The sequence below is a fragment of the Eupeodes corollae genome, chromosome 1, assembly GCF_945859685.1.
Source record: "Eupeodes corollae chromosome 1, idEupCoro1.1, whole genome shotgun sequence".
NCBI classification, from domain to species: Eukaryota; Metazoa; Arthropoda; class Insecta; order Diptera; family Syrphidae; genus Eupeodes; species Eupeodes corollae.
The window spans coordinates 157379850-157407385 of NC_079147.1; the positions used below are offsets into that span (position 1 = coordinate 157379850).

At 39.9% G+C, this 27536-nt stretch overlaps 2 protein-coding genes across 2 annotated transcripts; one reads left to right on the plus strand and one right to left on the minus strand.

Moving 5' to 3' along the window:
- Nucleotides 1-1696: 1696 nt before the first annotated feature.
- On the plus strand, nt 1697-4112 carry LOC129938607 (GRIP and coiled-coil domain-containing protein 1). Its single transcript, XM_056046269.1, has 3 exons — nt 1697-1908; nt 1969-3763; nt 3844-4112. The coding sequence occupies exons 1-3, from the start codon at nt 1827-1829 to the stop codon at nt 4022-4024; spliced, it is 2058 nt and encodes a 685-aa protein (XP_055902244.1). The 5' UTR covers nt 1697-1826; the 3' UTR covers nt 4025-4112.
- Nucleotides 4065-26829, minus strand: LOC129938608 (protein arginine methyltransferase NDUFAF7 homolog, mitochondrial). Its single transcript, XM_056046270.1, has 4 exons — nt 26379-26829; nt 25695-26321; nt 25433-25612; nt 4065-4314 (listed from the first exon to the last, which is right to left on the minus strand). Exons 1-4 carry the CDS (start codon nt 26700-26702, stop codon nt 4150-4152), a joined length of 1296 nt encoding a protein of 431 aa, XP_055902245.1. The 5' UTR covers nt 26703-26829; the 3' UTR covers nt 4065-4149.
- Nucleotides 26830-27536: the final 707 nt, after the last annotated feature.

Genomic DNA, 27536 nt, shown 5'->3' on the forward strand with positions numbered 1-27536 from the left:
AACACGACTTACTGTTTTCATCTTTTGGCTGAAAAGGCTGATAAAATTACTTCACCAAAAAGTACTCTTGCAAGTTCAAGTGCCAAAAGCGGCAGCAATATTGGAAGCTTTATCAACATCAAAAGTATCAGTATTAATGGCATCAGCAGCATTAATAATGTTAGTACAAACTTATCTCAAAACGGAGAACCATGTTTTCCTACCAATTTATCCAAATGAGTTTCAACAAAACCATAATGGATTTAATGAGTAAGACTAATAATAATTTAAAGAATGTTTTATTTCTTCCAGCCGAAAACCACCACAGCCCGCAACATAATCGATGACATCGGTCAAACGTAAACTGAATAAACGTCAAAACAATCGAAAACTGTGTTTTTCGCATGCGATTATACGATTTCGTATACGAAAAGCATCTTAAAAAAAAAGAGGAGCCTTGGCAAGTCACTAATGAAAATAAGTAACAGTAACGATACAAGGTGACTATAAGTGAGAATAAAAACCAAGCATTTAAAACTTCCATATCAGTACACGGAATAGTTTTAAAAGTACTCTTGTTCATTAAAGCTCAAAGATGGCCCGAATTGGGAAGATTCAGGCAGCATAAGGGACTGCATTTGCAATTTGCAGTCAACTAAATTCTTTGAACGTACATTTTGACTAAGGCAGCTAACTTTTTTATGTGTCACAAATTTCAAACTTGGAACTTTACTTAACTAACCTCTAACTTCAATTCATCGTACAAAAACTATTAAAAATATAAGGTCTGTTCGCATACCCTCCTAAAACAGTCCAATTTTACGAAAAAAAACCAAATTTAACCAAATCCTGTTCACGTACTCAAAAATGTCGTAGTTTTTCGTAAAAGAGAACGCACACGAGAGAGTAAAATATTTCCCCAACCAACGAATTTTAGCCCAAGAAATTTCTTTGGGCTGATTTGTGAAAAGTGTCAAATTTGATAGAAATTCAAATGAATTAAATAAATTGCTGCTTTTGCTTTCAGTTATAAAATTTAATACCAAATTTCCAAAGAACAGCAACAAGACAGTAATATTGTGTGAAAAATTTGTTGTTTTCCCATTCGCTTACATTTTTGTAGTTTTTATTTTTGGCGAGAGAATTTTCCCCCCACTATTTAAAATATCTATTTTTACGAATTTTAGTGCAGAAAGTACGCAAACGGAACTATTATTGTCTAAAAAAACACTCCCCAGGCAAGCTACAAATCCTACACGATTTTTATTTTGTGTTTTATTACTTCATTCTTTTCCAATTTGACAAGGAACCCTTTTTGACAAAACTTTAAATGCAGAAAATAAATAATTCATAGAGCAATAAAGTTCTGCTTTCAGTGAATGTGAAACATGATCAGCTGTCATTTTGACATATTTTGACTTGACTTGATAGTTAAGGAGATTTTTCTTGACTAACTTCTTAGTCCACTTTCCAATAAAGGAAATTTGTTGGCAGCTGACCAATTAGAAACTTAAAATTTGCCTTACTCTCGGTCTCTTACGTCGCCTTAACTTGTCCATTGTCATTATTTCTTTTCTTAAAAAAACATAAATGTACATAACACTTAATGACATATTGTGAATTTTACAACGGACGCATTCAAGCTTTTGTTTCACAAATTCACTATTGTGAATCAAGCTTCAAATGCAGTGAAATGACACACAAAATGTCAAAAATTTGCGATCAGCTGTTACCTATTTATTTAAAGCTGCCACGAAATTGCAAATTTTCAGGACTATACACTTTGCAGTGAAAATATTAACAAATGTTTAAAAATTAGTGCAATATTATTGAATAGAAACATATAAATGGAGCGCTCAAAGCGTGACCTTGAGTCACTGGTCACATCCCAAAAGGAACAACTAATTCGCTATGAAACCAGATTAAAAGGTAAATATTTATCATTTATGCAAAAACAATTAACTTATACTAAATTTAATTTTTCAACAGATGTAGTTACTGCTTACAAAGGCTTACTTAAGGAAAAAGAAGCCCTAGAATCTAGTTTAGCAGCTGTTACATCAGCAAAAGCAAAAGAAGAATCAACTGTGAAAGAAACAACCAAATCTAACGATGAAGAGCAACAAACCAATAAGAACACCAACAGCAAGTCTTCCAGCAGCGACAATAATAATACAAATACAAATGAGAATGCTACTCAAAGTCAAGTTATGACTTTGATGAATTCATTAGCAACTCTATCTGCCGAAAAATCTCGCATGGAAGCTTCCTTCCAAGCCGATAAAAAGCAGCTGCGCACTCAATTGACACAAAAGGACGGTCAAATAAATGAGTTGCAAGAGAAACTCAAGGCGACAATCAATCAAGCTGCTCTCGACATGGAGAACTACAAAGCCAAACTTATAATAGAGCGTCAAGAACATGAGCAAGAAACTAGCAATCAAATGCTAATGATACGAGAACTCCAGAAGTTGTATGCAGACGAGCGTCATTTAAAAGAGAACATTGAAATGCAACTGAACAATCTTAAAACTCAATTTGCAGCCAACGATAATTCCAATAGTCGGATAAAAGAACTTCAATCCCAACTTAAAGAAGCCAAAGCTAAACTTAAACAATTTGAAACACAAAAAGAATCAAACGTCGCCTACGACAATACATCGTTTTTGCAGCAATTGCAAAGTGAGATGTCACAGTTGAAGGAGCAACATGCTGTGGCCATCAAGTCCGAACAAAAACGGGCTCACATTGCCGAGGAACGAAACAAGAAACTTGCAGCTATTCATGAGGATCGTGTTGCAAATTTGGAATCCCGTCTTGCTGAATTGTCAGCGACTGTTGGTACCTACGACCGTTTACGCCACCAAGACCAAGAAAGTATTCAAGCTCTTAAGAGGAAACTTCAAAACCTCATCCCACCCAGTGGAGTTTTGGCTGATAGGTCTTACGATGCAAGACGGCACTCCAAATCCTCTTTGAGTGATATGTCTTCAATGGTTGATGAGATAATACGCCTCAAGAAATTGCTACTAGCCGAAAATGCCAATTCATCTAATCCCATTGATATTTCCAAAATATTTACCGTCGGCTCAAATCACAGGCAGTGCGAAGAGGATGCTAGCAAACAGCAGACACTCCTCGACGCAGCCAGAAATGATTGTTCGAAGCTGCACGAAGTCATTCAAGTTCAAAAATCCCACATCAGTACCTTGCAAGATAAAGTCAAGGTCCTTAATCGAAACATTGAGGAACAAGAAGTGGAGCTCAAACAACAAGAAGAGCGTCTACGGCAAGCTGTCAAAGAGGAGCGAGATAAGTGGAAGAACTCATTGAGTGACATGGAGAATGAGTGCCGTTTCAAATTGAACGAAATGGAGCAACAGCTGCAAAAGCAACGGGTCCGGTCGTTGCAGCTGCTAGACGAAAAAGAAAACGAAATAAAAACATTACAAACATCCTTCGATGTATTTGCTCAACCGAGAATTGTCCCGAACGAAAGTAACAATACAGAAGAATACTCTTCTACGAATGTGGGTGGGGAGGTTACTAAAACTTCGGCTGAACGAAAAACATCTTCCTCGAATGCCAAAACATTGGGAATGGGTGAGAATTGTCACATGCTCCACTATGCCAATGAAATTGCACGTAAAGACATAGAAATCGCTGGTCTAAGGAAGACAAAGTATGCTGCAGAAACAGCGCTTCGCAAAGCTTTGCAGGACAAAGCAACAAGCGAGGATGACTTGAGAGAAGAAATTGCACAACTTAAACAAGAAGTTGATCGGTAAGAATACCAAATAAAAAACATAAATTGAATTAATTAATTTTTAATTTAATTTTTATTTTAATTATTTAAAAAAAAAGCTTAGAACGTTGCAAGACACGAGAAGGTGCCAATTTGGAGTATTTGAAAAATGTATTCATTAGCTTTCTATCCACAAAGAGCATTGAGGGTAAACGACATATGATTAATGCTATCGGTGCAGTTCTTCAGTTTACTCCTTCAGAAATTCAAGACATTAACAGTGCATTCCATAAAAAATAAAAGTGCAGAAGACGATAAAATAAATAAATACAAAATTACATGTTTTCATAAATGTTTCAAAATAAATATTTTATTTATCTATATTGTAGTTGACAAAACGAATAGAGTATTATTTTTTCTTTTATTTAATTAAACCCTGAAACGGGATATTTTTCTAGATGTTCTTTAAGAACTGATGGGAAGATTGATATGAATTTGAATCTGGAACCCATTTGATTTGGATCGGTGAGCTTATCGTAGCCAGATTTAATGTTTTCCTTATTTTCAGGCAGTGCGTTTTCTAAGAGGTGCTGCGAATAAAGAAAAATCAGTTTAAAGGTTATATCAATCCATGCTAAATGTAATTAATTAAATAATAATAATAATAATTTAAGAAACAAAAATTGAACATTGACATTTTATTGGAAGAAGCTGAATATTTTCGTGATTTTTTGAAGTTTACGTTAGCTTGAACCTTTGCTACTGTGTCGACTATAAAGATGGTAAAACTACCGGATTCGTAGAAATCGACGAGAGCCAGAGCGAACATATTTCAGCTGATGAACTTCGTTCATGGTCAGTCTTGCGAAGATTGCAAAAGAAGTATGGAACAATCTGGGACGAGCTTTGGAGGATTCACTACCTACGAGTTTTTTTGCGTACTTTATCACTACACGTTTGGATGATAGTGATTTTATATCATTGGTCAAATTTGGAAGAGCCAGTGGTGGATGCCTGTTTAGTTATAAGAAAAATATTGAACCCATCTATCAATCAAAGTTTGTAGCAACGAATGATATGATTATGCTGCAAGGATGTTTCGCCGGAGAACAACTAAATTTAATACCTTTGTACTTCAGTTGTAGTCATTGGAGGGGATTTCAACGTGAGAACAGGCACAAGAGGAATAGTGGACTGCAACTTGATTCTTTCTGTTGTGTTCATAAAAATAGCAGTGCTCTCCAAATAAAACATAAAGGCCTTCAATATCAACGTTATAAAATGTTTCATTAAACTTCTAATAACAAACTAAAATATTTTATTAATAATAACAGAAAATAAGTATTATCGATTGTTACCGTTAGTTTCGTCACAATAAAAACCGTTTTTTTTTTTAAATATATGGCTGTTCATAAAAATAGCAGTGCATGACAAAGTACTAGGTCTATTACGTAAGAAGTAAGACAAACTGTAATAAATGAAAGTATACAAATAATGTTAGCTTACAATTAGTTCTTTGTTGCATAACCATTATTTTTTATGATGCTTCACATCTACGTGGCAGCGGTAGGTAGGTAGGTAGAAATGGAAATCTCAAGTCAACCTAGCCTGAGATCTAATTAGCGCCGTTTTGATACCAAAAACTCGTTTGACCTTGGATTAAAAGGGATAGATTGATAGAGAAGCTTCATAGCGATTATGTTAGAGCCATTTTGTCGCATTGAGAAAAAAGATTAGGTCTCTAATCTTTGTCTCAGATAGCTCATCAAGTTCTTGAAAGAATGCTTTTCCAAAGCATTTCATTCTGGTGTTTGCCAAAGCAGGACATTTGCAGAGGAAAGGGATTATGTTTTCACTTTCTCTTTGGTCAATACAGCTACGGCATAAAGTGTTGTAATAGATACCCAACTTCTCTGAACTCCTATAGGCCAATGTCCGATACAGACCGCAACAATCCTGGCTATGTCTTGCCTTGGCCTGCATAGAAGATCGTTTGTATGGGTTTTGTTATAGGTGGGCCATATCTTCCTAGATATAATGCAGTTGGGTAAATTGCTCCACCTTCGGTTTGATTCAGTTTGGTAGATAGAAAAGATTTTACCCTTCATAGCACCAAGAGGAATGTTAACCATTTCCGCAAGCCCGTTCATTTCCCACGATACCACTATTGCTCGTAACCCAGATCAGGGTGACACCGAGGTTAATATTCAGGCTCGCAAGCTCATCGCGACATTGCTGGACCAATTTAGATGAGGATATGGCCGAGTTAAGGGCTTTTTCAGCTGCATGACTGTCTGTAAAGATAGCCGCATTTCGGTATTGGTTTGGGTTTTGTTTAAGTATCTTACATGCCTCCCTTATTGCCAGCAGTTCAGCCTGAAAAACGCTAGCAAAGTCAGGAAGCCTAAAGGATTTGGCTACATTTAGGGACTCAGAAAAGATCCCAGAATCAACTCCGCACTCCATCTTTGAGGCGTCAGTAAAGATGGTTGTGTCGAAACCTATCGACACGATGTAATCCTCCCAATCTTCTCTCGATGGGAAAATAACCTTAAAACTCTTACTAAGGTTCAAAGTAGGAGTGCAGTAGTCAGTGTCTACCGAGATAATATCTGAGGGAATCAATTTCGTTGTGTTGCTGTGACCATAAGGTTTTGACAACCAGCTGTTTGATTCCTTCAACCTAATAGCGTGCAGGAAACTATGTATTTAATAAAAAGGTCGATTGGTAGAAGATCCAAAATAACGTTTAAGGCGTCCGTTGGGCAAGTACGCATGGCCCCTGTGGTGCCCACGCAAGCTGTTCCCTGAATCTTCTTTAGCTTATCAATATTATAGGCTTTGCTAAGAGCAGGCCACCATAAAATCGAACCATATGTTAAGATTGGACGTACTACGACTGTGTACGTCCATAAAATCATCTTCGACTGAAATCCCCACTTTTTGCCGAAAGTTTTGCTGCAGGCGTAGAAGGCAACACAGGCCTCCTTAACGCGTACTTCAATATTTAGTTTCCAGTTTAGTTTAGGGTCGAGTATAACTCCCAAATATTTTGCACTGGAAGACAATGATAGGATTTGACCATTGAGTCGAGGTAGCATGAAGGGTGGTACTTTAGTTTTGGTGGTAAAGAGCAACAGTTCAGTTTTACTTTGGTTAACTCCTATTTCACAACTCGTGGCCCACTTGCTAACTTTCTTCAAAGCTGACTCCGTGATTTCACTAATCACAGAGGTGTACTTTCCTGACACCAATAGCACCACCTTGGGGTGTTCCCCTACTCACGTGTTTTGTTGCGATTGTATTGCCTAGAGAGGCTCGAATCTTCCTACCACTGAGCATGGAAATAATCCATTCTCGAATGAAGTCTTTTACACCGAACTGAACAAGCGATTCTTCTATGGATTCTGTAAGGGTATAACTTAGTGCCATTATTTTTTCCTCATCATGGACTAGCCGTATATATAAGAAATGATGTTGCATACCAACTCCAGCCACAATATGGTTTGTGCTCTAACACAAACTTTAACTTCATGTGGTTAAAATTCACGGTAAATAAACACATCATCCACACATGTTTTTTATATCGAAGTCCAAATCTGGACAGAAATTCAACTTTTAACGAATTTGATGCTCTGTCTGACTCCATTCAAAGAATTGTTTCCCATTATCCTCACACTTAAATCGTCATTGGGGGCGATTTCAATGTACACAATTCTTCTTGGCTTCGTTATTCTGGTCAGTCAACACCGGAAGGAAGGTATGTTGAGATCTTTGCTGAGTTAAATCAATTAACCCAGCTTGTCGATGAGCCAACTCGAATCCCTGACGTTGCAGGTCAATCCGCCAACACCCTAGACTTGTTTCTTACCTCTGACCCTAATAAATACACAATTAGTGTATTACCGCCTCTAGGCACATCAGACCATTGTATCATATCTGCAAAATTCTCATGTCGTAAAAACCCAGTTAAAGAAAAAACTCCTATGAGAACCGTTTGGCAATATGAGAAAGCCAACTGGGACGGTCTCAATGAATTCTTCAGGAACTTTAACTGGTCACTATGGTTCCTCGATAGTGACGTGGATTCCAGCGCAGATATGGTTACAAATTTAATTCTTTGTGGAATGAGAAATTTTATCCCGAACAGGGTAAAATCTATCAAACCCAAAGAGAACTCATGGTTTGATTCGAGCTGTAAAGAGGTTATTAAGATCAGAGATGTAAGTTTCCGTTGTTACAAAGCCAACCCGACTGAGGAAAAGCGGAATAAGTTCAAACAAGCTAGAAAGACATGTAATGGTCACATTCGTCGAACCAAATTTTTGCATGATCAGAAATTAAGGCAAAAAATACTACAATGTCCCAAAGGTAGTAAAAATTTCTGGTCATTTGTAAAAAACGTACGAAACACCACGTCATCCTCGGTTCCAACGCTCGTCCACAATGACACTCCCTATGTAAGCTCGATTGATAAAGCCAATTTGCTTGCAGCACAGTTTGCTGTTAATTCGACGCTACCGGAAAGTGTCATGAGTCCTCCTGTTCTTGAGAGCGTGAATGATTCAATGGGACGAATCTTCTTTCGCACTCGTGCAGTTGCAAGAGTACTGAAAGACCTTGACATACACAAATCCGCTGGCCCAGATAGTATCTCCCCAATTGTTCTGAAGAGGTGTTCTTCATCGCTGGCAAAACCACTGCGTAAACTTTTCCATCTTTCCTACTCTACAGGTCTTTTTCCGAGCGGATGGAAAATAGCATTTGTCCAGCCTGTCCCTAAAAAAGGCGAATCCTCCTCTCCCTCTAACTATCGTCCAATAGCATTCACGTCCCTTCTTTCCAAGGTCATGGAAACGCTGATTAATTATCAGCTCAAGAAATATCTCGAAGAACGGAAGCTTCTTAATGACCGACAGTATGGTTTTCGTAGCAATAGGTCCACTGGTGATCTCATGGTCCATCTCACCGAACAGTGGAACAAATCTTTACATCGTTTTGGAGAAAGTAAGATTATTGCACTTGATATTTCAAAAGCATTTGATAGAGTTTGGCACCAAGCTCTCTTATCGAAAATGCGTGCTTTTGGTATTGATGAATCTCTTCTTCGTTGGATTAGAAATTACCTTTCTAACCGTTCAATACAAGTTGTATTGGATGGTTACAAGTCTGAAATTCTTAAAATAAATGCTGGTGTTCCCCAGGGCTCCGTTTTGTCTCCGACACTCTTTCTTATATTCATAAATGATCTTATGTCTGCCACTTCTAATCCATTAACCTGTTTCGCCGACGACAGTAACCTCAGCTTTTCATACTCGTTTATAGATTCACATCCTTGTCCTTCGGATGTGGAACTTCAACGGCAGCGTATGATAAGCTCATTAAATTCTGATCTTGACAGCATTGCACAATGGGGAATGAAAAACCGTGTAGAATTTAATGCTTCGAAAACTCAATGCTGTCTCCTGTCGTTAAAGCGTAACATACCCCCGATGCCACTATCTATGAGTGGCACTTGCATCCAAGAAACTAATCAACTGTCAGTACTTGGTATGTGTATCACAGATCACCTTTTATGGAACGATCATATATTTGATATTGCCAAAAATGCTGCCAGGTGCTTAGGATTTCTCCGACGGTGGAAGAAATTTTTCACCCCTTCTGATCTGACTGTAATTTACAAAGCCTTCATCCGTCCAAAGCTTGAATATAATTCGCATATCTGGGCAGGTGCCCCCAAAACAAGTTTAAATCTCTTGGATAGAATACAAAAAAGGGCTTTAAAAATGATAGGCGATAGAACTATAATTGAAACATTTACATCGCTAGAACACCGCCGCAATGTTTCATGCCTTTCGTTGTTTTATCGATATTTTTACAAAAAATGTTCTGTTGAACTAGCCAGTTGCATTCCACCCCTTAAACAATTCAGCCGTAATACTCGCACTTCCAGGAATGCTCATCAGTTTACCCTTGAGCTCAATTTCGGGCGTACTGTCAAGTATAGAGATTCTTTCTTAAATCGCACATCGAGAATGTGGAATGCTTTAGCCAACTCTGTTTTTCCCTTCCATTTTGATGTTCAGAACTTTAAGACCAATGTGCACCGGTATCTCCTTTGTAATCCTTCCCTATTTTCCTAATGCTCGCACTGTGTTTAAATATAAACATATAAAGGGTACTAATAACCCCTTGAGTGCCTGCATATTATAAAAAAAAAAAAAAAGGACGTTGTTAAAAGCACCTTCTATGTCTAGGAAGGTGGCAAGAGTAAATTCTTTATAATGGATTGTTTGTTCTACAGTACGCACTACCTCATGGAGGGCAGTCTCCCTAGATTTGCCCTTAAGATAAGCATACTGAGAGCTTTCGAGAGGTCGTCCAACTAGGATTTCTCTAATATGTGCTATCCATGCCTGGGGATTTATATGGAGAAAAAGTATTGATGGCCCACAAAATATTTTCTCTGGTTATAACGGAATTGACTTGCTCCGCATGAGCTACGTTTAGCTCTGTGGTTTCAAGCGATTCGGGGTTATCACTCTCGCAACCCGGAAAGTGCGTCTTCATCAGAAGCTCAAGAGATTCGGCTGTCCAGGTTCCATCAGGCTTTTTTAGAAATGAATACGTGGCACCGAGTCCACTTAAACCTGACACCTCTCGACTGGTAATGCGTTCCACGAATCACTCACTGCTTCTAACAATTCTCTCGAATTTTTGGGTTTTAATTTATGAACTGCGTTCTTAACATCCCTCCACAAATTTTCGAAGGGGTTAAGGTCGGAGGATTGAGCGGGCCACTTCATAACGGATAACTTCTTCTGCGCTAACCATGACTTTGCATTTTTTGACGCATGTTTTGGGTCATAGACTTGTTGGTATACCCAAACCAACGGCATTTCCTCTTAAGCATAGGGTAACATAACCTGCTCGATAATTTTTACATACTCGGTTGCATCAATTATACCCCCGATGTTATAATTAGGACCGACCCTGTAGTATGAGAAACAAACCCATATCATAATTTTTCCTCCACCAAGCTTCTCTGTTTTTATAGTGTACCTTGAATCGTTTGCTGCATTTTGGGGTCTTCTCACATGTTCTCGACGACCCTTGGACCCAAAAAGGACGACTTTTCTTTCATTGCTTCACAAAACATTCCTCCATTTCTCTTTTGCCCAATCTATATACGCTTTAACAAACTCCATTCTCTTTGCCACCTTTGGTACCTTGCGTTGACTTTGGGCTGGTAACTTCACTTATAAAAGGCGTCTTCGTATGGTGACAGCGTTAACAGACAGTTGAAATCCATTTCTTATTTTCCTAGAGCTAACTGAATAATTTTTCTAGCGCATTTGGTTAATTTAGCCATTTTAAGGCGTTACTGACCATTTTTGCTGAGCAGCCTAGGATGTCTTAATTTTTTTTTTAGGTTTTTCCCTCCAAACGCTGTTTTTCGAATAAGTTTCCGAATTTCTTCGGAGCAAAGTCTTGACGGTCCCATTGTTTATTTTTGAGCTAATATTTATTAATTTTTTGTATGCTGGTATGTTACAAATACTTAATACATTAAATAGTGAAATATTTACTTATCGAAAAATAAAAACAAATGCATTTTTAACACTTTTTACTTATAAAATCAAGAGCACTGCTATTTTTATGAACACTACTGTACGTTGTCGATTAAGGAAAAAAGATATTCAAAAGATTCTACCTGTGACAGAAACTGCACCAAATTTATTGAATTTCTTTATGATATTTGTGCATTTATTCTTAATGGCAGAGGATTTAGTGACAAAATTGTGAATATACTTTTGTAATAAGTTGAGGTTCTTCAGTGATTGACTACTGTTGCATTTCGTACGCAATCACTAATTTGGTTGAAGATTTTAGTGAAGATTGTTTAACCTTCTCAGATCACATACTATTAATTTGTTCCCTAAAATCTTCAGTAACAGCAGAAAATACCAACCTAAGAGGTATCTCTAGAATAAAATGGTATGACCAAAGAGGGGTTGCTTATAAAAATAAACTCGAGTCACTTGTACCCTCCATCATAATACCAACAGGTTCAATTAACGAACGATGCAAAGCAATCAAAATCTGTATTTATGAAGCAAACGGAGCTCGCATGCAACAAAATATTAAGTTTGAGCCAAAAAAACCTTGGTTTGATTTAGCTTGTTTTATGGCCAGGAAAAATGCTCTTACACCTTAAATCCTTCAGAAAATTGAACATGGAAATATGTCGTAGAAACTACTATGATGAACAAAAAATTTAGGAGGTGTTTCCACTAAGGCACCTCTCTTATCCAGGCGGCAGCGGACGAATTCTCGAGAGGGAATCAACGGTGGCGTCTACAGTTCCAGTAAGGTTGAACTACTAAGTGAACACCTTATAGGGCTTCTTCGACATATTCGGAGCCCAGGCCTATAAGGAGCGGTTTATCCGGCTCCCCTTTCTTGGAGTTATCCTAAGGATCTGGACTTCCAGGTTGCAGCCGAACAATTAGCGGAAGCCCTAAACTGCTGCAAGGCAGATATTACCGCCATCCAAGAAGTGCGATGGGATGGACCGGGCAAACGCAAACTAAAAGACTGCGATATATACTACGGCGACTGCTACGGAGAACAAAGACAGCGTCTATTTGAGTGTGGATTTGTTGTTGGAACTAGGCTCAGGCAAAAAGTCTTGAGTTTCAACAGTGTGAGCGAGCGCATCACGACAATCCGCATCAAGGCTAAATTCGCCAACATAAGCCTAATATGCGAGCATGCCCCAACAAAGGAGAAAGATGAAGACACCAAAGACATATTCTTCGAGCTCTTGGACAAGACATATGAGCAGTGCCCTGGCTATGACATTAAAATTGTCTTAGGAGATTTTAATGCCAAGCTAGGAAGAGAAGACATCTTTGGTGGCCTAATCGGGAGATACAGCCTGCACGACACTACCTCCGACAACGGATTCAAGCTGGTCGATTTCGCTGCGGGCCGAGACGTTCTGGTAGCTAGTACGCAGTTCACGCATCTCAATATCCACAAGGGGACATGGAAATCTCCTGATCAATCAACCGTCAACCAGATTGACCACATTGCGATCGACGCACGACACTTCTCCAGTATCCAGGATATCCGAACATTCCGAGAGGCCAACATTGACTCGGACCACTACCTCGTTGTAGCCAAGGTACGGCTACGGATATCCCGATCCAAGCCAAAACAAGGAAGTACTGTGAGAAGATTCGACGTTAGACGGCTACAATCGCAAGAGACTGCCATGTCCTTTTCCGATCGAGTCTCTAATAACCTCTTAAGGAGTCCTATGCTTCCTGCATTAAGCATTGAAAACCAGTGGCAACATTGCCTTGCAGCCATCAGAGATGCCACCTCTGAAGTGCTAGGTTTCACACGGCCACCACAGCGATACCCCTGGTTTGACGACGAATGCGGACAAGCGCACGCAGCGAAACAAGAGGCAAACAAAACGGTGCTGCACAAAAGGACTAGAGCTACTCGCGAGCTCTACGAGCAGAAGAGGAGAGAGGAACACCGGCTTCTTAGACGGAAAAAAAGAGCATGAGAAGCGCGCGATCGAGGAGATAGAGGGATGTCACAACAGGAATGAGGTTCGTAAATTTTACGAAAAGGTAAAAAAAGGGTACCAGCCACGAACCGAAGCCTGTAAAGACGATCAGGGGAACATCGTAGTAGAACCACAGTCGATGCTGAGAATATGGAAAGAACACTTCTCCAAATTATATAACGACGATGACGAACCGAATTCCGCTGTAAGGGAGATAGAACCACTCAACCTGGGCGACGCAGATCAACAAATCCGCCTACCCGACCTTGATGAAGTGAAGATAGCTATATCTTAACTTAAGTCAAACAAAGCTGCTGGAGCTGACGGCATTGCTGCCGAACTATTCAAAGCAGCAGGCGATGACTTGGTCGGAAGAAAGCATGCCCGATGAGTGGAGTCTCAGCATAGTGTGCCCGATACATAACAAAGGAGACCCTCTAAACTGCGCCAACTACAGAGGCATCAGTCTCCTTAACATTGCGTATAAGATCCTCTCTGCCGTATTATGTGAACGTCTGAAGCCATTCGTCAACAACCTGATTGGTCCTTATCAGTGTGGCTTCAGACCAGGAAAGTCCACTATCGACCAAATATTCACACTACGGCAGATCTTGGAAAAAACCCAGGAGCTTCAAATCGATACCCACTATCTCTTTATCGATTTTAAAGCCGCGTTTGACAGCATCCTTCAAACTTATCCGTTTGTGCAGAATGACGATGGAGAATGCATGCTGCTCTATCAAGGTCGGAAAAGATCTTACCGATGCATTTGATGTCAAAAAAGGTTTTAGACAAGACGATGCACTGTCATGCGACTTCTTCAACATCGTTCTGGAAAGAATTGTGCAAAACTCAACCGTCAACACTAGAGGCACAATCTTCCAAAGGTCCATTCAATTACTTGAATACGCAGATGATGTTGACATAATTGGAAGATCAAAGCGTGATGTCAGTGGAGCGTTTTTGAGCATTGCGACGGAAGCGAAGAAGATGGGTTTAGTGGTTAATGAGGGCAAGACCAAGTATATGCTGTCATCCAAAAAAGGACACTGAGCAACGACGTCTTGGACAAAACGTCACCATGTACAGCTATAACTTTGAGTAGTTAAGGAATTTGTCAACCTAGGCACCGCTATAAACACAGACAACGACACCAGCGCTGAAATCAAACGAAGGATAACTCTTGCAAATCGCTGCTTGAGAAGTAAAGTCCTCTCTCGAGCATCTAAAATCACCATCTATAAGACACTCTTCATCCCGGGTCTCATTTATGGTGCTGATGCCTGGACCCTTTCAAAGAAAGATGAGAGCGTCTTAGGATGCTTCGAGAGAAAAATTTTTCGGGTGATTTTTGGTCCCGTACGCATAGATGGAGAATAAAGGAGAAGATATAACGACGAACTGTACGGGCTGTACAGCGACACTGACCTAGTTAGCAGAATTAAAGTCCAACGGCTTAGATGGCTGGGTCATGTAGAGCGGATGGACATCAACGCTCCAGCCTGGAAGGTCTTCGAATCCAATCCAGAGGGACGACGCAGTAGAGGAAGACCGCGACTCAGGTGGCGCACCCAGGTGGGAGAGGACCTCAACCAATTTGGTGTGCGAAACTGGAGACATGTTGGTTGAGGCCCAGGTCCGCCCCGGACTGTAGCGCCACCTTAAGTAAGTAAGTATGTAAAACTAAAAAATAAGTTTATTTTTTTAGCCTTACTAGGAGTCTTGAATCTGTTCATTCAGCCCTGGAGTGTTGGAAGATTGCTAAGCAAATACGCAGACAGTCGATTCAAACCACAACGTCAATAAAAGTAAATGAATTTAAAATGCATTTTGAAAGCTTACTCTCGCAATCAAATGATTCAGTTAGTATTTCATACGCTCTTCCTCAGCGACATGTTTGCACCCCAGGCCTGTAAGGAGTGGTCATGTCGGCTTTTACTCTTGGAGTTAAATAAAGGACCTGGTCCTTCAGGTTGAAGGTCGTGCATCTGGGTGAGTTCCTGACCACATAAAGGAAACAAAACTCGAATATGAATGGATTTACTGTTGATAACCTACGCAAACGATTTAGGCACAAGGAACTTCGCATAAGCACGTGGAATATTAGGTCCCTTAATAGACCACGTGGAGTCGGAGAATTAGCAAAGTCCCTAGACTGCTATTAAGCAGAAATCCGCCATCCAGGAAATGCGATGGTATTTGCCGGGCAGAAACAGGATGAAAAACTGCGATATTTACTATGGTGACTGCTATCGAGAAAACCAAAAATGCTTATTTGGATGCGGCTTATCATTGGAGCAAGTTTTGAGTTATAGGTGCATTAACGAGCGCCTCATGATTATCACGGCTATATTCGGCAACATTAGCCTAATATGCACACACGCCCTTCAGAAGAGAAGAACGACAACACAAAGGATATGTTCTTCGAGCTCTTGGACAAAGCATAGAAGAAGTGTCCTAGCTACGATATTATAATTTTCCTGGACGATTTTAATGTCAAGCTAGGAAAGGTGGAATAATCGGGAAAAACAGCCTGCATGACAACCCTTCCGATAACAGATCCTTCTCTGACCGAATCACAAGTAACCTCTTTCGAAGTTTTCTGCCACCAACACAGCTGCCTCTGACATGCTTTGTTTAAAGCAACCACCAACAAGAAACCCCAGGTTTAGGTAGGAATGTCGGTAGGCAAATGTTGTCGGAAGAAAGCAAGGCCGATGAATGGAATCTTAGTATTGTTTCTCCGATACTGAAAAGCGAGACCCTTTAAACTCCACCAAATGCCATGGAATCAGGACTCTTTACATCGTCTCCAAAATCTTCTCTGTCGTAATATTATGTGAATGTGTAAAACACATCGTCAACAACCTGATAGCTTCTTATCAGTGTAGTTTTGGACCATGAAAGTCTACAAACGATCAAATATTCATATTACGCAGATCCTGAAAAAAAAACCAAAGAATATCAAATCGACATCCACCATCTCTTCATCGATTTCAAGGCCGCATATGACAGCATCTACAGGGCCGAACTGTGAAGAGCTATGTCTAGTGTTGGCATCCCTATCAAACTGATGCCGAACGAATCTCTGTACTTGACAGTTCGGCCGAAGTTGGGGTAGAAGGAATACTGATGAGCATTCCTAGAAGCGTGAGTATTAAGGTTGAGCTATTTAAGGGGAAAAATACAACTGTCTATTTAATTAGAAGTTGAACCGTTAAAATACCGTAAAAAAGGTGAGACAAGAAACTTTAAGACGATGTTGATTATATTATCACCAATCGATTAAAATGCTCAAGTAAGTTGCAAAAACACCAGCCCAGAGATATGACTTATACTCAAGCTTTGGACGTATATAAGTCTTGTAGATAACAGCCAAATCTGAAGGGTAGAAAAATTTCTTGCATCGCCTTAAGAAACCAAAGCATCTTGCTACATCGCGTAAGTGATCGTTTTTTTTTTTAATAATTCACAAGCACTGAAGGTTTTATTAGTATGTACCCCCGACAGAGAAACAATCCAAGGTTTGCGATCGGAAGCTTTCCAGGATCATTATTCCTGCTAAGCAAGAGTGGTTGGATGGTATCCGAATTATTTATAAATGTGTTGCAACACATTAAGAATAATACTAATTGTTCCAAGACAAATCCAATACTCTTAACATTAGATAACCATTCCTCACACTGCAGTTTGGAAAGCATAATTTTCTGCAGAGAAAATGGAATAGTTCTCTTAACATTTCCCCCACACAGTTCTCATCGCCTTCAGCCCCTTGATGTGTCTGTCTTTGGTCCTTTTAAAAAATTTTGTAGAACAACTTTCAATGATTTTTTGTCGTCTAATAAAGGAGTGACCATAACAATTTATGACATAGCTAAGTTGACAAACTGTCCATTTCAAAAGGCCTTTTCAAGTGAAAAGATTACAAGCGGCTTTAGGACAACTGGGATTTATCCTTTTGATTCTCAGGTTATTAAAGGGGAAGATTACGCAATTGAAAATCCACTAGAAGAAACCACACTATCCCAGGAAAATATAATTCTCCCCTTTAATGATCCTGAAGTTGTAAGGGATCCAGTCATCGAAAATGAACCTCCATCGCCAATTAGCCAGACCATTCCTTTGGAAATAATGCATCCAATTCCTCGTTTATACGCCGATAAAAAGTCAAATAAAAGTGGTTCTTCTAGAATCTACACCAACTCGTCACAAAAAAAGAGACTTGAAGAAAGTGCGCATAGACGTGAAATCAGTAAAAACGACAAGGTTTATAAAAGAAAACTAAAAACCGTTAAACGGGCCATACAGTTTTCAAAGAAACCGAAAAAAAACAAAAGAGTCAAAAGAGCTAACGTTTCCTCATCCGATGAGAGCAATGTTGAAGTTCATTATGCGGAGTCTAATGAATCAACAGGAGACTTTATTGCAAATGATTGCTCTTCTAATCAGGATATCGATGCGGAGCCTAAGGACCTTGAAAGTCAATCAAAATCGTTGATAGAGAGTCACCACCAGGATTCATTTGAAGTTGGAGACTATGTGTTAGTTAAGCTCCCAGTCAATCTAAATCGAAAAGCATTTTATGTTGGTTATATTACAGAATATAAGTTTTCTCCGGAAAGTATTTAATTCACCAACAGATTTTGTTGACCCTCCAAACGAGGACACATCGGTCATTTTAAAAAGTGAAATAGAGCTTAAGCTTCCAATTCCGACCACTCCAGCGTCAACTTCAAGATGTCGAAGAAAATATTGCTTCAATTTTGATTTTAAGCACTACAAAATCAAATAATAAGTCTCATTGACAACAATTTGGTTGATGTTTTTATTTTATTTTTTTTTTAAATTTATTTATGTTCGTAAATTATGTAACAAGTAGTTTTTGTTTGTATGTTCAAATGGTAGACATGTGCATTCAAGAGGACACAAGCGTCCACAGGTTTTTCTCAAAACCCACCTCTGTCTATCAACTCCTACTCTCACCTCCCCGCGGTGAACATCGGGTGCCTAGTACCTCAACTGGAGATTGGGTTCCAACCCCAGTGGAAAGTTGTTGGGGGCAGCAAACGAGAGAGGGGGGAGAGGTGTTTCCACTAAGGTACCTCTCCTTATCCAGGCGGCAGCGGACGAATTCTCGAGATAGAATCAACGGTGGCGTCTACAGTTCCAGTAAGGTCGAACTACTTAGTGAACACCTTATAGGGCTTCTTCGACATATTCGGAGCCCAGGCCTATAAGGAGCGGTTCATCCGGCTCCCCTTCCTTGGAGTTATACTAAGGATCTGGCCCTCCAGGTTGGGGGTTGTGCCGTCGGGGTGACTTCCTGGCCACGTAAAAACATCATAGTTTCGAAGCAACAACAAGCCTCGGATACGGACGGATTCACTGTTGACAACCCACGCAAACGAAATAAGGACAACGAACTTCGGATATGTACGTGGAATGTTAGGTCCCTTAACAGACCACGTGCAGCCGAACAATTAGCGGAAGCCCTAAACTGCTGCAAGGCAGATATTACAGCCATCCAAGAAGTGCGATGGGATGGACCGGGTAAACGCAAACTAAAAGACTGCGATATCTACTACGGCGACTGCTACCGAGAACAAAGACAGCGTCTATTTGGTTGTGGATTTGTTGTTGGAACTAGGCTCAGGCAAAAAGTCTTGAGTTTCAACAGTGTGAGCGAGGGCATCACGACAATCCGCATCAAGGCTAAATTCGCCAACATAAGCCTAATATGCGCGCATGCCCCAACAGAGGAGAAAGATGAAGACACCAAAGACATATTCTTCGAGCTCTTGGACAAGACATATGAGCAGTGCCCTGGCTATGACATTAAAATTGTCTTAGGAGATTTTAATGCCAAGCTAGGAAGAGAAGACATCTTTGGTGGCCTAATCGGGAGATACAGCCTGCACGACACCACCTCCGACAACGGATTCAGGCTGGTTGATTTCGCTGCGGGGCGAGACGTTCTGGTAGCTAGTACGCAGTTCACGCATCTCAATATCCACAAGGGGACATGGAAATCTCCTGATCAATCAACCGTCAACCAGATTGACCACATTGCGATCGACGCACGACACATCTCCAGTATCCAGGATATCCGAACATTCCGAAAGGCCAACATTGACTCGACGTTAGACGGCTACAATCACAAGAGACTGCCATGTCCTTTTCCGATCGAGTCTCTTATAACCTCTTAAGGAGTCCTATGCTTCCTGCATTAAGCATTGAAAAGCAGTGGCAACATTGCCTTGCAGCCATCAGAGATCCCGCCTCTGAAGTGCTAGGTTTCACACGGCCACCACAGCGAAACCCCTGGTTTGACGACGAATGCCGACAAGCGCACGCAGCGAAACAAGAGGCATACAAAACGGTGCTGCACAAAAGGACTAGAGCTGCTCGCGAGCTTTACGAGCAGAAGAGGAGAGAGGAACACCGGCGGTCAATGGGCTAGTGGTCAATGAGGGCAAGACCAAGTATATGCTGTCATCAAAAAAGGACACTGAACAACGACGTCTTGGGCAAAACGTCACCATGGACAGCTATAAATTTGAGGTAGTTAAGGACTTTGTCTACCCAGGCACCGCTATTAATACAGACAACGACACCAGCGCTGAAATCAAAAGAAGAAAAACTTTTGCAAATCGCTGCTTCTTTGGACTTAGAAGGCAATTGAGAAGTAAAGTCCTCTCTCGAACATCTAAAATCACCATCTATAAGATACTCATCATCCCGGTTCTCATTTATGGCACTGAGGCCTGGACTCTGTCAAAGAAAGATGAAAGCGTCTTAGGATGCTTCAAGAGAAAAATTCTTCGGGTGATCGGGTGGTACCGTACGCATAGATAGAGAATGGAGGAGAAGATATAACGACGAACTGTCTGCACGGGCTGTACAGCGACACTGACCTAGTTAGCAGAATTAAAGTCCAACGGCTTAGATGGCTGGGTCATGTAAAGCGGATGAACATTAACGCTCCAGCCCGGAAGGTCTTCGAATCCAATCCCGAGGGACGACGCAGTATAGGAAGACCGCGACTCAGGTGGCGCACCCAGGTAGGAGAGGACCTCAACCAACTTGGTGTGCGAAACTGGAGACATGTTGGTTGAGGCCCAGGTCCGCCCCGAACTGTAGCGCCACCTTAAGTAAGTAAGTATGTAAAACTAAAAAATAAGTTTATTTTTTTAGCCTTACTAGGAGTCTTGAATCTGTTCATTCAGCCCTGGAGTGTTGGAAGATTGCTAAGCAAATACGCAGACAGTCGATTCAAACCACAACGTCAATAAAAGTAAATGAATTTAAAATGCATTTTAAAAGCTTACTCTCGCAATCAAATGATTCAGCTAGTATTTCATACGCTCTTCCTCAGCGACATGTTCCAGAGTTAGATTACCCCTTTGAGCTGCACGAGATATATTTTGCTATATTTTAATCAAAAGATTTGAAAATGTAGAAATGTGCATTCAAGAGGACACAAGCGTCCACAGGTTTTCCTCGAAACCCACCTCTGTCTATCAACTCCCACTCTTACGTAACCGCGGTGCCTAGTTCCTCAACTGGAGATTGGGTTCCAACCCAACTGGAGAAATTACCAAGATGGAATCAACGGTGGCGTCTACTGTTCCAGTTAGGTTGAACTATTTAATGTACACCTATTACTGGCCACTACGACATATTTGCACCCCAGGTCTGTAAGGAGCGGTTATGTCGGCTTTTACTCTTGGAGTTAAATAAAGGACCTGGTCCTTAAGGTTGAAGGTCGTGCATCTGGGTGAGTTCCTAACCACATAAAGGAAACAAAACTCGAATATGAATGGATTTACTGTTGATAACCTACGCAAACGATTTAGGCACAAGGAACTTCGCATAAGCACGTGGAATATTAGGTCCCTTAATAGACCACGTGAAGTCGGAGAAATAGCGAAGTGCCTAGACTGCTATCAAGCAGGCATCCGCCATCCAGGAAATGCGATGGGATTTGCCGGGCAGAAACAGGATGAAAAACTGCGATATTTACTATGGTGACTGCTATCGAGAAAACCAAAAATGCTTATTTGGATGCGGCTTATCATTGGAGCAAGTTTTGAGTTATAGGTGCATTAACGAGTGCCTCATGATTATCACGGCTATATTCGGCAACATTAGCCTAATATGCACACACGCCCTTCAGAAGAGAAGAACGACAACACAAAGGATATGTTCTTCGAGCTCTTGGACAAAGCATAGAAGAAGTGTCCTAGCTACGATATTATAATTATCCTGGACGATTTTAATGTCAAGCTAGGAAAGGTGGAATAATCGGGAAAAACAGCCTACACGACAACCCTTCCGATAACAGATCCTTCTCTGACCGAATCACAAGTAACCTCTTTCGAAGTTTTCTGCCGCTAACACAGCCCCCTCTGACATGCTTTGTTTAAAGCAACCACCAACAAGAAACCCCAGGTTTAGCTAGGAATGTCGGTAGGCAAATGTTGTCGGAAGAAAGCAAGGCACCTTAGTATTGTTTGTCCGTTTTAAAGGGAGACCCTTTAAACTTTACCAAATGCCATGGAATCAGGACTCTTTACATCGTCTCCAAAATCTTCTCTGTCGAAATATTATGTAAACGTGTAAAACCCATCGTCAACAACCTGATAGTTTCTTATCAGTGTAGTTTTGGACCATGGAAGTCTACAAACGATCAAATATTCATATTACGCAGATTCTAAAAAAAACCCAAGAACACCAAATCGACACCCACCATCTCTTCATTGATTTTAAGGCCTCATATGACAGCATCTACAGGGCCGAACTGTGAAGAGCTATGTCTAGTGTTGGCATCCCTATCAAACTCGTTCGTTTGTGGATGATGACCATGGAGAACTCGCACTGCTCCATTAAGGTTGGAAACAATTTAACCGAACATCGTCCTTGAAAGAATAGTGCAGAGCTCCCACTTCACAACTTGAGACATTGCCTCTCAAAAGTCTGTCCAATTATTCGCATATGCTTATGACATTTACATAAACCAAAGCACTCCATCGTGATGTCAATGAGGCTTTTGTGAGTATTGAAGCAGAAGCGAACGAATCTCTGTAATTGACAGTACGGCCGAAGTTGAGCTCGAAGGAATACTGATGAGCATTCCTAGAAGCGTGAGTTTTACGGTTGAGCTGTTTAAGGAGAAAAATACAACTGTCTATTTAATAAGAACTTGAAGCGTTAAAATACCGTAAAAAAGGTGAGACAAGAAACTTTAAAACGATGTTGATTATATTATCACCAATTAATTAAAATGCTTAAGTAAGTTGCAAAAACACCAGCCCAGAGATAGGACTTATACTCAAGCTTTGGACGTATCTGAAGGGTAGACAAATTTCTTGCATCGCCTTAAGAAACCGAAGCATCTTGCGAAACTTTTCGCGATATCGCGAAATTGTGTTTATATTTAAACACAGTGCGAGCGTTAGGAAAATAGGGAAGGATTTAAAAGGAGATACCGGTGCACATTGGTTTTTAAGTTCTGAACACCAAAATGGGAGGGAAAAACAGAGTTGGCCAAAGCATTCCACATTCTCGATGTGCGATTTAAGAAAGAAACTCTATACTTGAGTCTTCTAACATTTTTAAAGCCCTTTTTTGAATTCTATCCAAGAGATTTAAACTTGTTTTAGGGGCACCTGCCCAGGTATGCGAATTATATTCAAGCTTTGGACGGATGAAAGCTTTGTAGATTATAGCCAGATCAGAAGGTATGAACAATTTCTTGCATCGTCGGAGAAATCCTAAGCACCTGGCAGCATTTTTGGCGATATCGAATATGTGATCATTCCATAAGAGGTGATTTGTAATACACATACCGAGCACTGATAGTTGATTGGTTTCCTGGATGCAAGTGCCACTCATAGATAGGGCCATCGGGGATGCGTTACGCTTTAACGACAGGAGACAGCATTGAGTTTTCCAAGCATTAAATTCTACCCGGTTTTTGATTCCCCATTAATGCTGTCAAGATCAGAATTTAATGAGCTTATCATACGCTATCTTTGAAGTTCCACATCCGAAGGACAAGGATGTGAATCTAGAAACGAATATAAAAAGCTGAGGGTACTATCGTCGGCGAAACAGTTTAATGGATGAGAAGTGACAGACAAGAGATAATTTATGAATAAAAGGAAGAGAGTCGGAGCCCTGAGGGACACCAGCATTTATTTTATGAATTTCAGACTTGAAACCATCTAATACAACTTGTATTGAACGGTTAGAAAGGTAATTTCTAATCCAACGAAGAAGAGATTCATCAATACCAAAAGCACGCATTTTCGATAAGAGATCTTGGTGCCAAACTCTATCAAATGCTTTTGAAATATCAAGTGCAATAATCTTATTTTCTCCAAAACGATGTAAAGATTTGTTTGATTTACGAAAGCCATACTGTCGGCCATTAAGAAGCTTCCGTTCTTCAAGATATTTCTTAAGCTGAAAATTAATCCGCGTTTCCATGACCTTGGAAAGAAGGGACGTAAGTGCAATTGGACGATAGTTAGAGGGAGAGGAGGATTCGCCTTTTTTAGAGACAGGCTGGACAAATGCAGTTTTCCATACACTCGGGAAGAGGCCTGTAAAATAGGACAAATGGAAAAGCTCAGGTTTTGCCAGCGTTGAAGAATACCTCTTCAGAACAATAGGGTGAATACTATCCGGTCCAGCGGATTTGTGTTGGTCAAGATCTTTCAGTACTCTTGCGACTGCACGAGTGCAAAAGAAGATTCGTCCTATAGAATCATTTGCGCTCTCAAGAACGGAAGGACTCATGAGACTTTCCGGTAGCGTCGAATTAACAGCAAAATGTGCTGCAAGCAAATTGGCTTTATCAATCGAGCTTAGATAGGGAGTGTCTTTGTGGACGAGCGTTGAAACCGAGGATGACGTGGTGTTTCGTACGTTTTTTACAAATGACCTGAAATTTTTACTACTTTTGGGACATTGTAGTATTTTGTGCCTTAATTTTTGATCATGCAACAATTTTTTTCGTCGAATATGACCATGACAGGTTTTTCTAGCTTGTTTGAACTTATTCCAGTTTCCCTCAGTCGGGTTGGCTTTATACCAACGGAAACTTACATCTCTGAACCTAATAACCTCTTTACAGTTCAAATCAAACCATGAGTTCTATTTGGGTTTGATAGATTTCACCCAATTCGGGATAAAATTTCTCATTCCACAAAGTATTAAATTTGTTGACATATCTGCGTTAATTGATTTAACTCAGCAAAAGTTCTCAACATACCTTCCTTCCGGTGTTGACTGGCCAGAATAACGAAGCCAAGAAGAATTGTGTATATTGAAATCGCCCCCAATGACGATTTAAGTGTGAGGATAATGGGAAACAATTCTTTGAATTTTTGTCCAGATTTGGACTTCGATATAAAAAATATGCGTACATTTTAACCACATGAAATCGATGTTTATGTTAGAGCACAAACCATATTGTGGCTGAAATCAGAATTTCGAGACGAACAGTCTTATTGGTGCAAGTTCCATGAATGGAGGCAAGGGGGGTATAGCTAGCTTTGAGGAAGAATTAAATTCCAGGAGGTATTTTATTTTCAATTGTACAATGCTGTTTAGGTTTAAATTTAATGCTCTTATCATATTTTTTCGTTGCAGTTCCACATCCGAACAAACGGGATGTGGGCCTGAAAGTAATATAAAAAGCTAAGAGTTGCAGACAGGAAGTCATTAATAAATTGTGGTTTTCAAACTAATCCAATGATGGAGGGTTTCATGAAAACCGAAACACGCATTAATAAATAGGAGGGCTTGATGGCAACCCCTATTAAATGCTTTTGAAATATGAAGTAAAATAATCGTACTCTCTCCAAAATGATGTAAGATCTGTCCTAATGCTCGGTGGGATAAGCCATGAAGTCACCAAGGGACTTATTGCTACGAAAGCCATTAAGAAGCTTTTGATCTTAAAAAACATAAAGAAACATAACTATGCATGATTTCGATATCTGTCGAAAAGTTCTAAATTGGCTGTGGTCAAAAAAGGTAAAGCCTCAAAACTAAAACTTTTTTGAATTTTGAGCGGTTTAACATACAAAATCGGATAATTTATTTTAATATACCTTAAGTCGTGTATCGCCTTCCATTCTTTTTAGAAATGTGCCTTGTTCCACTGGACCTATCGTTATGGCTTCGCCTTTCTTTTCCGCTATGTACTTTATTCTCTTAAAGTCCACATCTGCAGTAAGATCAGCTGTTCCGGGCTCAATCAATGGATCGTGTAATTGATGTTTTTTAAAGGCCTTTTTTTATTAAGTTAGGTTAAAGATACAAAAATAATTTAGAAAATAAAAGTTACATAGTTTTTTAAGGTTTATTTCTTACCCTAAATGTATCAGTTTTCTCTCCAAAATGTCCATAATCCATGATGAGACTTATACCTCCATCAGTTTTTGTTCTTTCAGCCAACGACTCAATTATTGTATCGGTTTCTGTTGAATATTCCAAACATTCTCGGTTGTCGTCTTTTGTCGTTTCGAAAATTTTCGAAATTGGTGTTTCATTTTTTGATAAAACATACCGAAAACTGTTGTCTTTGGTTGTGTCAACATCTATAAGAACCTCTTTCCATTTGCCATCCTCTTTTTGCAGTTTATGAACTGGCAGCGCATCGAAGAACTCATGAGCCACAACAATTGAAAAGCCTCTCGGTACATCTTCCAGTCGTTTATACCAATACACTTTTGTACCCGAAAGAGTTTCACCTTTCCAATAGCACGGCCCCTCATCCACTTGATTATGCTTGAAACATAATTTTGATGCTTGCATCTTACTAAGATGTGGACTAACCTCAACCAAATGCAATGAGAATTGTCCGCCTAGATTGAAGTGGGTAAGGATTTTAAGTAGATCTACAGAAAGTGTCCCTCGTCCTGGTCCGAGTTCAATCACTTGAAATGGTGAAGGGGCAGAAACTTTGCGCCATTCATTCAAACACCAAACTGCCACAAGCTGTAAAATTGATAGACAATCCTTAAAAACCAACAAAAGTTAATGTGAGCTTCTTACCTCGCCAAAGATTTGAGATATTTCCGGCGACGTTATAAAATCACCTTCACGACCGAAAACATCACGATTCATGTAATAACCAGCATAGGGATTGGTTAAAACTTCTTTCATATAATCTGCTACGGTTATAGGACCACCGGCAAGAATTCTAGCTCGAATCTGGGCAGTTAAATTGAGATGATTCTTTTCACGGTCCTTTTCTGGGCTTTCCTGGGGTGATGTTAGTTTTCGTTTAGCGGAGAAGTCCGGTCTTTTAACTTGTTTATAAGAAAAAGCACGTATTGACAATTGACTCCGGAAGGCGGTTAGTATAGTTTTATTCATTATAAGGTTTTTTTTATTTATAAATAATGGAAGGAAGTGTTCTTTTTGGTTTTAAATTAACGAAATACGAATTGTTATTGTAGTGAAAAAGTTGTGATGAAATTCGAAATCGACAGAAAACCAGAAATCTTTTGGTTGACATTTCGTCTTAATAAAGAGTGCGTTCAGTCAGATTCAGCAGTTCAGTGGGCTGATTCACAATGACCATTGGCTTCAGGTTCAGACAACATAAAGGACAACTGCATTCTTGGAACGAAAAATAATAACAATAGGACTTGACTCATCATAAAATCAAAGGAATGGATTGCGTTATTCGCGAGCTTTAGCATTCTTTTTAATTGGTTAGAAAGGCATTAGTAGTTAGTGTCATAGTTTAACTTAGAGTGTCCGTATGGGACCATTAGGTTAGTTGTAAGTTATGGATAACTAGGCTAGTTTTATGAATTTTTGTCTAGCTTTAAGATAGGTTTAAGAATGAATTAATAAAAAATTAATTTAAAAAAAAATCCATAAGAGGTGATCTGTAATACACATACTGAGCACTGATAGTTGATTGGTTTCCTGGATGCAAGTGCCACTCATAGATAGTGGCATCGGGGGTGCGTTACGCTTTAACGACAGGAGACAGCATTGAGTTTTCCAAGCATTAAATTCTACCCGGTTTTTGATTCCCCATTAATGCTGTCAAGATCAGAATTTAATGAGTTAGATGAGAAGAAAGGTAAAGAAGAGATCAAATATTAAAGGTGTGTTTATGTCAATTTGCCTGCAAGCATATGTTGAATTACTATACCCTTCAAATAAGCTTTTTTTGCCACTATGACTGGAAGGGCT

What these genes read in the sequence shown, in the direction of transcription:
- LOC129938607 (XM_056046269.1), top strand. Translation starts at nt 1,827, where the DNA reads ATGGAGCGCTCAAAGCGTGACCTTGAGTCACTGGTCACATCCCAAAAG. An exon ending in CTATGAAACCAGATTAAAAG is followed by an intron (nt 1,909 to 1,968) that starts GTAAATATTTAT and finishes ATTTTTCAACAG; the next exon opens with ATGTAGTTACTGCTTACAAA. An exon ending in CTTAAACAAGAAGTTGATCG is followed by an intron (nt 3,764 to 3,843) that starts GTAAGAATACCA and finishes TTAAAAAAAAAG; the next exon opens with CTTAGAACGTTGCAAGACAC.
- LOC129938608 (XM_056046270.1), bottom strand. Translation starts at nt 26,702, where the DNA reads ATGAATAAAACTATACTAACCGCCTTCCGGAGTCAATTGTCAATACGT. An exon ending in TATCTCAAATCTTTGGCGAG is followed by an intron (nt 26,322 to 26,378) that starts GTAAGAAGCTCA and finishes TCAATTTTACAG; the next exon opens with CTTGTGGCAGTTTGGTGTTT. An exon ending in AAGGCGATACACGACTTAAG is followed by an intron (nt 4,315 to 25,432) that starts GTATATTAAAAT and finishes CTTTATTCGCAG; the next exon opens with CACCTCTTAGAAAACGCACT.